General features: G+C 48.4%; 1 protein-coding gene across 1 annotated transcript in view; it reads right to left on the bottom strand.

Moving 5' to 3' along the window:
- The window catches only part of DYNC2H1 (dynein cytoplasmic 2 heavy chain 1), a 1,078,189-nt gene that overhangs the window by 702,908 nt on the left and 362,330 nt on the right, over positions 1 to 12,951 (bottom strand). The window contains 2 exon segments of the mRNA XM_030202388.1: positions 8,448 to 8,671; positions 10,271 to 10,453. Coding sequence (XP_030058248.1) covers positions 8,448 to 8,671; positions 10,271 to 10,453 — 407 coding nt within the window.

The raw sequence follows: 12,951 nt of genomic DNA, 5'->3' as shown, positions 1-12,951 counted from the left end.
ACAGGGTTCATTCGGTTCCCCCAGAGTAACTGAAAAAAAACACAAAAATGGGTTGTGTCCATCTACCAGCAAGTGGAGATAGAGAGCAATCTTTTTCCTCCCTATATGTGGTCATGTGCTGCCGGAAATTCCCCAATATGTCGATATCAAAGCTCCATCCGCAGGACTCAGCACTTAGAGAATTACACCCACAAAGGGACACTCTGCCCAGCTCACCACCACCGAAGCGGGGGAGGGGATATATTCCAGCGCACCACCGCCGGGGCAGTGGGCGGGAAACCACACCCGCCGACGCGGGGGGAACTGGCTTATCCTGCTACCGCAACCGCGGGAGGAGCTGGCTTACCCTAACACAGCCGAAGCAGGAGGGATACAAAGCTACCCTACAGCCGCACGAAGCGGGAGGGAGCGCTGGCATAATTTAGTTATCAATCCAGCCACCGCCGAACGGGGGGGGAGAGGAAGCAGCAGCTCACTGTAACACAAAATCGTCTCAACTCGAAGAGACTTCAATTGGAAGAACTTGAACACAAAGTCCTCGTGAACAGGAAATGAAGACTGAACTTGAACCTGAAATATAACCAGAACACAAACAATACAGATATCTGGGAGGGGCTATGGATTGATCGGCTATGATTAAGGGAAAGAAAATTATCAGGTATGATACATAATTTTACCTTCCCTATCATCAAGCCGATCAATCCATAGACTGGTGGGATGTACCGAAGCAGTACTCACCCAGGGCGGGACATGGAAATCCCTGAACGCAAAACTGAAGCCCCAAACTGGGCCTCGGCCCGAGCAGCCACATCCAAGCGGTAATGTCGTGAGAAGGTATGAGCCGACGACCAAGTAGCCGCTCTGCAAATCTCTTCCAAGGAGACAGATCTGGACTCCGTCATCGAGGCTGCTTGTGCTCTAGTAGAGTGTGCCTTCAGCTGAATAGGCGGAATCTTCCCTGCCGCCACATAAGCTGCCGCGATCGTCTCCTTGACCCAACGTGCCACTGTAGGCTTAGATGCCTGCAGACCCTTACGAGGGCCTGCGAACAGCACGAACAGGTGATCCGACTTTCGGAAATCATTGGTTACTTCCAAGTATCTGATGATGACCCGTCTAACATCCAGGTATTTGAGCGCAGGGTACTCCTCTGGGTAATCTTCCCTACGAAAGGAGGGTAGGTAAAGCTGCTGATTCACATGGAATCGAGAAACAATCGGGCAGGAAGGAGGGCACTGGGCGAATCGATACTCCTGCCTCAGTGAATCGCAGGAACGGCTCTCTACACGAGAGAGCCTGGAGCTCGGAAACTCTTCTGGCTGATGTGATAGCCACCAGGAAGACCGCTTTCAGCGTCAGGTCCTTCAGCGATTCCCCTTGGCAAGGGCTCGAAGGGCGGCTTCTGCAAGGTCCTTAGTACCAGATTGAGATTCCACGTAGGCACTATCGAGTGCAGAGGGGGGGCGCAGGTGATTAACTCCTTTGAGAAAGCGTACCACATCTGGCTGTGAAGCCAGGGAAGCCCCCTTCAGGCGACCCCTGAAGCAAGCTAGAGCCGCCACCTGGACTTTCAGTGAACTGAGCGACAGGCCTTTCTCCAGCCCCTCTTGCAGGAACACCAACACTGAAGAAATTGGAGCAGTGAAGGGCGATACAGAGCCTGCCTCGCACCACGACGCAAAGGTACGCCAAACCCTGGCGTAAGTGGTAGAAGTAAAGCGCTTCCTCGCTCTCAGCATAGTGGTAATGACCTTGTCCGAGAAGCCCTTCTTCCTCAGCCGCTTCCGCTCAAGAGCCAGGCCGTAAGACCAAAGGGGGAGGGATCCTCCATCACCACGGGACCCTGATGTAAGAGGCCCCGCTCCGCTGGCAGCCGCAGAGGGCCGCCCACCGAGAGTCTGACTAAGTCCGCATACCAGGGACGTCTGGGCCAATCCGGACCCACCAGGATCACCCGGCCCGGATGCTTTGCCACCCGGCCTAGCACCCTGCCCATCATGGGCCAGGGTGGGAACACATAAAGAAGCTCCTGTGCCGGCCACTGCTGGAGAAGAGCATCGACTCCCAGAGATAGAGGGTCCCGTCCTCTGTTGAAAAAACGCGGCACTTGGCAATTGGCCGAGGACGCCATCAGATCCAGGCTCGGCCGGCCCAAGCGTTTCGTGATGTCCAAGAACGCCCGAGCAGACAGTTGCCACTCTTCGGGATCCAAGGTATGGCGACTGAGAAAGTCCGCCTTGACATTCATGACTCCCGCAATGTGGGCAACCGACAGCTATTCCAGATTTGCTTCCGCCCACAGGCATAGCTTCATGGCCTCCTTGGCTAGAGGGGCGCTCCTGGTACCTCCCTGGCGATTAACATAGGCCACAGCCGTGGCATTGTCTGACAGGACCCGTACAAACCTCAGCACCAGTGCCGGGAGAAACTCTAGAAGCGCCAACCGAATGGCTCGGAGTTCCAGGAGGTTGATGGACCATTTCGTCTCTGCAGGAGACCAGAGCCCCTGCGCTGTCCGTCCCAGGCAGTGGGCTCCCCAACCCGTCAAGCAGGCGTCCGTCGTGACGACAACCCACTCCGGGGTCAAAAGAGGCATTCCCGCGGACAGCTTGCCTGGCCTCAGCCACCAGCTCAGCGCCTTTCGCACCGCTGGATCCAAAGGAAGGCGTACGGCGTAGTCCTCCGACACTGGAGTTCACCGCCGCAGAAGAGAGTGCTGTAGTGGTCTCATATGAGCCCTTGCCCAGGGCACTACCTCCATCGTGGCTGTCATAGAGCCCAACAGCTGCACATAGTCCCAAGCCCGAAGAGTAGAGGAGGCTAGGAACTGGTCCACCTGGGTCCGAAGCTTGACGCTCCGGTTGTCCGGCAGGAACACTCTGCCCACTTGGGTGTCGAATCGAACTCCCAGATACTCCAGGGACTGAGTCAGGCGCAGCTGGCTTTTCTCCCAGTTGATGACCCATCCCAGGGAGCTCAGAAGAGCAATGACCCTGTCTATAGCTCTCCCGCTCTCTGCATAGGAAGGGGCTCGGATCAGCCAGTCGTCCAGATAGGGATGGACTTGCACTCCCTCCTTGCGGAGGTAGGCCGCGATGACCACCATTACTTTGGAGAAGGTCCGCGGAGCCGGAGCCAACCCGAACAGCAGGGCTCTGAACTAGAAGTGTCGGCCTAGCACTGCAAAGCGCAGAAAGTGCTGATGAGGCAGCCAGATGGGAATATGTAGGTAAGCTTCCTTGATGTCCAGGGAGGCCAGGAATTCTCCCTTTTTCACCGCAGCTATTACGGAGCGGAGGGTCTCCATCCGGAAGTGCCGAACTTTCAAGGCCCGATTGACTCCCTTGAGGTTGAGAATAGGCCGAGCAGAGCCTTCTTTCTTTGGCACCACAAAGTAAATGGAGTAGCGCCCCTTGCCAAGCTGATCAACTGGCACCGGGACCACCGCGCCCAAACGGATCAGGTTGTTCAAAGTCTGCTGCACGGCAGCTGCTTTGACCTGAGACTTGCAAGGAGAGTTTACAAACCCGTCCCATAGGGGTCGGCAGAACTCTAGCTTGTAGCCGTCTCTGATGACTTCCAGCACCCAAGCGTCTGAAGTTACCCTGGTCCACTCGCCGAGAAACGAGGACAACCTTCCTCCTATCTGCACTGGGCCATGGACCAGGTCCCCGTCATTGGGTACGCGGCCCTGGGGGCGGGCCGGAGGACGAACTTCCTGGACGGCGGTCCCTACAAAAGGAATGCTGCTTGGGGGAGAAGTTCCGTTTGAAGGAAGCGGAGGCAGAGGAGGCTGCCTTGCCCGGGCGATACCGACGGGCTTCCTGGATTCGGCCCTTACAGGAACCAGGACGAGCACTGCCGGCCCGAGTCCTGACCTCCGGCAACCTCTTGCCCTTGGACGTGCCCAGCTCCGTCACGATCTTGTCCAGCTCGTCCCCAAAGAGCAGCTTGCCTTTAAAACGCAGCTTGCCTAGGCGAGATTTAGAGGCATGGTCAGCAGACCAGTGCTTAAGCCAGAGCCACTGCCGCGCAGAGACTGTCTGAGCCATACCCTTGGCCGAGGCTCTCAAAACATCATACAGCAAGTCTGCCAATTAGGCCAAACCCGACTCCAGGGTCAGCCATTCCGCCCTCTAGGAAGGGTCCGAGGGGGAAGCCCGCTGCAAAACAGTCAGACACGCCCTAGCCACGTAGGAGCCGCAAACCGAGGCTTGCAAACTCAGAGCAGCCGCCTCAAAGGATGACTTTAAGGCCGCCTCCATTCTCCTGTCCTGGGTGTCCTTCAGGGCAGTGCCACCTTCCACCGGCAGCGCCGTTTTCTTAGTCACGGCAGTGATTAAGGAATCTACCGTGGGCCAGACAAAGGCTTCCCGTTCCCCCTCAGGTAAGGGGTACAGACGGGACATTTAGCCCTGGCTACTTTCAGGCTCGCCTCAGGGGCATCCCATTGCGCTGAAATTAAGGTCTGCATGGCTTCATGAACGTGGAAGGTTCTAGGCAGGCGCTTCGTTCCCAGCATAATGGCGGAGCCAGTAGAGGCTGAGAGAGAGCCTTCCTCCGGAGAGGCAATCTTCAAAATGCTCATGGCCTGCACAAGCAGGTTGGGCAAATCCTCTGAGCGAAAAAGCCGCGCTGCAGAGGGGTCATCCGCTCCATCCGAGCGAGGATCAGTCTCTTCCATAGATTCCGCTAAGGATCTCTGGGAGAACTCAGACACGCTGCCGTCATCCACATCAGAGGAGACAGAGTCCCCCGAGGGTGGAAAATCCACCCGAGGGCGCTTAAGCATAGAGGCCTCATCACCCCGATCAGAGAGGTGGGCAGGGGCAGTGTTCTGCATAAGAAAGGCCTGATGCAGCAGCAAAATGAACTCAGGGGAGAAACCCCCCAGTCTGTGCATTTCTGCAGCCTGTGCCGCGGCCCCAGAGGCGCCCTCCATCTGCGCTCCCAGTAGCGGGGGAGAGGCGAGTTGCACGTCCAAAATGGCGTACGGCGCGAAACTCCGAGAAGGAGCCGCGCAGGAAGAAGGGCATTTTAATTTCGCCGACTTCTTACTGTCGCCCGATTCAAGGGCGACCAAGCTGTTAACATCTCCCATCTCGAGAGCGGCCCAAAAAGAAGCCGACCGAGCCGCGTGGCCGGTCATGACCGGGAGGGCAGCCAGCGGGAGATGGGCGCTTAAGGCGGGAAAGGCCGCCGCGCCGGAGGAAAAACCGGTGAACTCTCCCGGCTCCGAAAGGGCGCCCAAAAAGGGCGACTCTACCTTCGATCCCCCCGCTTCCCCGGGAAGCGTCTTTTCGCACCCTTGCCATCTGAGGCCATAGCCACATGGAGACCGTTCGGGGAACCCCCTGCCCGCTAGTAAAAGGTAAAAATTACTTGCTTCTTGCTCCGAGCAGCGACGACTTGTTCCAGTGAGCAGCTGCAAATGGACGTCCTTTTTGAACATTAAACATTTTTTTTTGTTTGTTTTTTTTTTGTTTAACAGAGCCAGCGGGAGGGGGGAGAAAAGGAGGGACCTGGCACCACCAGGTTTGCACTTGCTCACGAAGAGCCCTCAACCCCAGGTACTCAACAAAACCTAAACAATTAGGCTTGGAGACCTAGCCAGAGCTGCTGCTGTGTGACCACACACCTGCTGAGATAGAGAACATACTGGGGAATTTCCGGCAGCACATGACCATATATAGGGAGGCAAAAGATTGCTATCTCCACCTGCTGGTAGATGGACACAACCCACCAGTCTATGGATTGATCGGCTTGATGATAGGGAAGGAGTTGATGTAAACAGCTTTGGTTATACCACAGAAAGGTGGTATATCTATTTATGTAGGTACTTTCTCAGTTCCTACTGGGCTCACATTCTAAATGTTTGTACCTGGGGAAATGGAGGGTTAAGTGACTTGCCCAGGTTCACAAGGGGTCACAGTGGAAAATCAAACCCAGTTCTCCAGGTATTCAGCCTACTGCACTATTAGGCTACTCCTCCATACTACTAAGAAACCATGGGAAAAGTAACCTGCATTGTACAACAGGCACAACCCCAAAAAATATAAAAACTGGTATAGGGAAAATAATCTGCACTGCATGGCAAGTATTATCCTTGCAAACCTACTGACCAGACTGGATGGCCCATTTCGGTCTTTATCTGACATCATCCACCATCAGGACAATTTTACAACAAAGGGTCTCCATTTAGGCACCCCAGTAACACGTTGAGAGTCTATATTCTATATGGAAACTTTGGCACCCAAGTATCTTTTACTGAATACTAGTATATATTTGGGTGCCCAAAATTAGTGTACATTTACGTACCCTCATTTACACCTGCCACAGATTTGGCATAAATGGAGGCACTAAATGTAGCAGGCTCACAGAAAATTTACAGTAAGCTGCCTATCTAATCTCTGTCTAGCCAATGGATGGTCCATGTTCCACCCATTTGAATGTCACTTTCAAATATATGCTATACCATTTGAATGCCTATTTGTAGAATACCCTTAGGTGTCCAAATGACATTTTCGCAGGTAAGTGTACACTTAGAGGGGCATAATCGAACGGCGCCGGCCAAATAGCTGGCCGGCCGTCTTCGGGGACGGCTCCACAAGGGGGCGGAGCCAACCATATTTTAGAAATACGGTTGGGGCCGGCTAAATCGATCGCTGGGTGTAGAGGAGATGGCCGGCTTCGTTTTTCAGCCATAATGGAAACCGGGCCCGACCATCTCAAACCCGGCGAAATGCAAGGCATTTGGTCGTGGAAGGAGCCAGCATTTGTAGTGCACGTGCCCCCCTCACAACCGGGCACCCTAAGGGGCACTTCTAAAAATGTAAAAAAAAAAAAAAATTAAAATAGCTCCCAGGTGCATAGCTCCCTTACCTTGGGTGCTAAGCCCCCCAAATCCCCCCCAAAACCCACTCCCCACAACTCTACACCACCACCATAGCCTTAAGGGGTGAAGGGGGGCTCCTACATGTCGGTACAGTGGGTTTTGGGGGGGGGGTCGGAGGGCTCAACATTAACCACCACAAGTGGAACAAGTGAGGGGGGGTGGGCCTGGGTCCACCTGCCTGAAGTGCACTGCACCCACTAAATACTGCTCCAAGGACCTGCATACGGCTGTCAGGGAGCTGGGTATGACATTTCAGGCTGGCAAAAAACTTTTTTTAATTTTTTTTGGGTGGGAGGGGGTTGGTGACCACTGGGAGAGTAAGGGGAGGTCATCCCTGTTTCCCTCCGGTGGTCATCTGGTCAATTGGGGCACTTTTTTGTGACTTTGACCTAAAAAGAAATGGACCAAGTGCCACCGGCGAAATGCTCGTCTGAGCCAGCCATGTTTTTTCCATTATGGGGTGAAGCCGGCTATCTCATAACCACGCCCCCATCCTGCCCCGCCTTCTGTACCCTCCCTTGAAGGTTGGCCGGCTCCACGACGAAAAGCAGTTGGGGCCGGCTAAAATCGGCTTTCAATTATACCGATTTGGCCGGGATCAGGAGATCGCCAGCCATCTCCCGATTTGTGTCTGAAGATGTCCGGCAATCTCTTTCGAAAATAAGCTCATTAGGCACCTAAGGGGTCCTTTTAAAAAGGTGCAGTAAATAAATGTCCTTAGAGTGCCCTAACATGGGTCTTTCCCACACGTTACGGTCATTTTTACCATAGCCATAAAATGGCCTATTTTTATTTTTTGTATTAATGGCCATGCCCTAATTGTTGCAATTAGAATGCAGCTATTTTTTAAAAATTGTCAGGAGCTCTTACCGCCATTCATTTTGAAGGCAGTACGGGCTCACACGGTATCCCTGTGCTAACCTATTAGCACCCCGTGAACGTAGATGTGCTAACAGGAGTGGAGGAGTGGCCTAGTGGTTAGAGCACCGGTCTTGCAATCCAGAGGTGGCCAGTTCAAATCCCACTGCTGCTCCTTGTGATCTTGGGCAAGTCACTTAACCCTCCATTGCCTCAAGTACAAACTTAGATTGTGAGCCCTCCTGAAACAGAGAAATATCCAGTGTACCTGAATGTAACTCACCTTGAGCTACTACTGAAAAAGGTGTGAGCAAAAATCTAAATAAATAAATAAAATAAATAACTGGTTAGTACAGGAACACCCATTCTCTGCCCCTAACATGCCCACTGAAAAAAAAACAGCTAAATATTTTAGCACACATTTAACACACATACATTTTGCAATTACTGCAGGACACCTAAGTGTGTCCCGCGGTACTCCAATTTTATTTTAGTAAAAGGACCCCTAAATGTCAGCAGTCTGTACATTTAGGCATAGAGTTGGCACAGAAATATGAGTGACTTGTTATCGAATTCCCCTTCATGTTATGTTAGAAAAGTAAAAAGCCTTTTTATTAGTCACTTACAGTAAAACTAGAAAAAAAGCAAGAGCGGTAATATGAATAAATGATATAAAAATGTTAAAACAAGTTACCTGGCAAGATTAAAAATAGCCACTAATTTTCTGCCTAGGGTCTTGGCATCCTTAAAACCTTCTGAATACAAAATTACTTCTGCTATTAGTTCGTTATCGGGATGGGACATAGCAACTGGTCTGAAAAGCTGTTTGAGGTTATCAGGGAGTTTTTGCCTACCACCATAACCTTTTCCTGCAGGATTCATTGTAATAAAAATTCCAGAATTAGGATCCAGTCCAACCTAGAATTAAAAGAAAAGCATGAAAGGCCATTACACATTGTTCCCAAATATCTATTGCTTCTAGGCTCTATCAACGATCCCTTTTCTTCTTAACTCACATGCATGCAATATGCCACTGAACCTGAAATCATTATTTCTGTAAGGATTATCCACAGGATTCTATATATTGTGCCAAGATTTACATATGGAAATCGATATGAATTCCACAACAACACGCATAACTTAATTAGTAAACAAGCTAATCAGCACTGATAATTGGATATTAACAAGCAATTAGCACTAATTGGCAAGAATTAGAATTTATGTGCAGTATTTGCTAAGAGTATTCTGTAACATGGTGTGTATAAATTCCAAGTTGCATTGCTGAAAAGTAGGCATGGTTATGGGCGGGTCATGGGCGTTTCTAAAATCTATGCGCGTTGTTATAGAATACACCCACTCTGCCTTCTGGCAGGCTCCAATGTTTCCTGCACCTTTTGTAATTCTGTTTGTGCCCGTTTTGTGGGGAACAATGGGTTTTCTCCCTTGAAGTACAATGTTGAAGCCAGAATTTCTTCCTATGTTCCTTTTATTCGGGATGAAACCTGTGATAATACTGGGACTCTACTAAGGATGGTAAATGTGCAATATCAATATTGATGTGCACTATAGCATTCAAGCACATGTACAGATGTGCACGCATGCAACTTTCAAAAATGGAACTTTTTTGCTCTTTGTTCCCCCTCAGTTATGTCTTTAACATATGCTCTTTATGGAAGTCAGAAAAATTTGCAGGTCTTCTATGCTCACAGTAATCAGAAACAACAGGCATGAATCCTCACTAACACTGATCACAGAACAAACTAACCTTTTATGCCTTCTCAGACCTTGTGTTAAGGGCACAGCACTGTGCTCAAGTCTTTTGGCCTTCTGTGCACATCTCATCTATGTTGACTAGCTAATGGCTTCATTACTGTGTACTTAAATGTGCTGTATGCCAATGTTCTAATTTTTGCTGGCCCATGTGCGCATGAAAAACATTTTGTGCGCAAGTTTTCAGCCTTGACCCAGTATAGCCTATGATCACAATAAAGAAAGCCAGCAAAGATTTGTGTGCCCAATTGCTAGGCATTTGCGCTCCCTTTCTCTGGTGTCTACAAAAGGCTTTCAAGTAAGGTTAGCCTGTGCACAAATAACATTTTTAATAGCATCTTTAAATAGTCCTTTCAGTTATACTATACTGCAAAACTGGTTACAGTTTTGAACTTTATATCGTAGATCCCTAGTTTTAAGAATATAAGGTAATAATAGATATCATATCTGTTTTCTACCACAACTAAGCATCCTACATCAAGCACCATCAGAAGTAAACAACAGTAGTGACTGGAAAGGTAAACATAACAATAGTAGCTAGGATGGTATGTCCTCATGATGCAGCAGTTTGATGACCTGTATTTAAGAGCATTTACTACTTGCTTTTCTACCAAGGGCCTCAGGCATTCTGTAGGATCGGTTTTAGAGTCAACGCAATAAAGTGCACTAGGCTTACACCATTTTGTACATACCCTATGCTAAAATGCATTTTGTTTGCAAGTAAAAAATTACAAATGTGCATCATACCTCTTTCCCAAGCAAATCACATGAAAGTCTATGGTGTTTCAAAGCATCCTGAATAGTCTGGATTTGCATGGATACAGCTGAAAGTACTGCTTCCTCTAGTCTGTTAAACTCATCAAAACAACCCCAGGCACCACACTTCACCAAACCAACAAAGATTCTACCCATTGACTTCACATCAATACCCTACAAATAACATAAAGAAGGTATTACATATCTTAAAACAATTGTTGAAAATTACATATAACCATGTTAGTTTTTGACATTCAGATAAATCAGGAAGTTTTAAAGGACTACAAATATTTGACCACTGAATAATTTTAAATGGTTCAAAAGTTTATATAAAATAAGTTCCTAATGCAAACGTTCACTGAGTACTTGAAGGATGATTTTATAAAAAGTCTCCAAGACTGAAAGAACAGAAAGGCACCTATTGTAGCTTATTTTATAAAGCTACATAGGTACAAATACTAGCACAAATCCAACAGAACTCATGGGTAAACTGCACCATGTGCATTTATACCTGCTCAAAAACAAGAATAAATATACACACATACAATAATATAAACACGTAACTTCCTCCTCCATCTCAGAACACACAGACACCAAATGTGAATACAAGTACAGTGCAATCCGCTTAAGTGCAAGGGTTTGGGACCAAAGAAATACCTGCAGTTAACCGAAGCGTGCACTTAACCGTTGTGACCCAAAGAAGCTTGACAACTGATAAACATATGTACAGTACTGTTTATTATACGTACAGTATATAGTCTCCGTTAACTGACGTTATACAGTGTCCGTTAACTGACGTTAGACTTACTTGAAGTAATCAGTTATAGTCCTCTGTAAAATCTTGTGCTTGTGAGTTCCATAGACTACGTCTGCCAGACAATAAAAACTGTCATAGCACTGACATCCAGTGGCCTCCAGATAGGCCCGCACGGTGTTGAGACTCTCCAGCGCTCTTGCAAAAGTGTCAGGAGGTTGTTGAATTTCGTCAGCATGTGCCTCGCTGCTCATTTCATCATCTGTTTCATCATCATCCTTTGCTGCGTGTAGGCGCATATCTCGACATCAGTGCTGTCGTCAGCTGTTTGTAGATCGTAATCAACAGCTACGTAGTGATGAAACTCTTCTTCAGTAACACCAGCTGGTATATCAATAGCTTGTTCATCTGACGCGTTTGCAACAGCTGTATCTGTTTCATCCCTCTCCACATCCTTAACAAAGCTTGCCCGCTTGTAGCAGTTCACAATGGTTACCTGTGTAACATGATTCCAGGTTTCTTTCTGCATATGTAGAGAATCCAACAGTGATAGATTACGAGCCAGTTCAACAGCACGTTTATCCTTGCCAGTCTGGTCATTCATAACGCTCATCAGACGACGTAGATCAAAAGCCCGATAATGTTGTTTGAAATTGGCTATTATACCCTGATCCATAGGTTGGATCAGAGAAGTAGTGTTTGGTGGCAGGAAGATCACCTTGACGTTAGACAGCCTGACATCATCACTGTGTGCAGCACAATTATCACAAAGCAACAAAATCTGACGCTTTTGTGCCCACATTCTAGCGTCTAACTTCTTTAGCCACTGCTTCCAAATTTCCCTAGTCATCCATGAATTTGCGTTAGCCTCGTATGACACAGGAAGTCGCTTAACATTCTTGAAGCAACAGGGCTGTTTGCTCTTTCCAATGACAAGTGGTTCCAACTTCTCACTCCCATTCATATTGCAGCAAAGGAGGATCGTCAGTCAGTCCTTCAACGTTTTACTTCCTGTAGTTTCGGCTTGTTTGAATGCAAATGTTCCATCAGGAATCGCTCGCCAGTAAAGACCATTTTTGTCAGCATTGAAAATGTTACGAGGTGCAAACTCGTTCAAGATGGCAGGAAGAACTGAAACAACCCAATTTTCAACAACAAAGTCATCAGTGTCTTGTTTTTCACCATGCTGTTTCTTGAATTTTATGTTGTTCCTCTCCTTCCATCTTTCCAACCATCCAACAATGGCTTTGAATTCAGTTAGTCCAAGACTTTCAGCTAGCTGATTAGCTTTCTCCATAAGCAGTGGACCACTGACAGGAAACTATCTGCTCCTGACTTGAGAAAACCACCGAAGAAGAGCATCTTCTACATCCTCAGCTTTTCCCGCCCATTTACGTTTTCTATGTGGATTTGTATTGTTTTGTCAGTCTTCCAGAAGCTGATCTACGTGAAATTTGACTGGGATTAACACCATGTTCTTTAGCAATAGATGCTTGACTTTGTTTTCTAATTTTTTAAGAACTTCTATTCGTTCAGCCAGTGTTAAAGACTTACAGTTGTGCGATGACGACGACGATTCCAGTGTACACTCTAACAACTTTCTTTCGCTTATTCTGCCTGTGGCAGTTAACCAACAAGATTTCAAATTTATCGCCCCTTTGTCACGTGCCAATCGGCTTCCATATTCCGTGCGTGTGCTTATGCGGAGTCTTTCCTGCAGAGGAACGGTCTTAAACCATGCATATAAGCGAATCTTGCACTTATCAGTCGTGCGCTAAACCGAAGTTTATCCGCATAAAAATTGATGGCGCCAAAAATGGGACCGAAGTATGGCATGCAGTTAAACAGAGCATGCGCTTATCCGACGTGCACTTAAATGGAGTGCACTATATATGTAATCTTGCCATCATATGTACTT

This window comes from Microcaecilia unicolor, chromosome 4 (assembly GCF_901765095.1).
Source record: "Microcaecilia unicolor chromosome 4, aMicUni1.1, whole genome shotgun sequence".
Classification (NCBI taxonomy): Eukaryota; Metazoa; Chordata; class Amphibia; order Gymnophiona; family Siphonopidae; genus Microcaecilia; species Microcaecilia unicolor.
The sequence above is the reverse complement of the archived record's forward strand: the minus strand, read 5'-3'. Positions and strand labels throughout refer to the sequence as shown.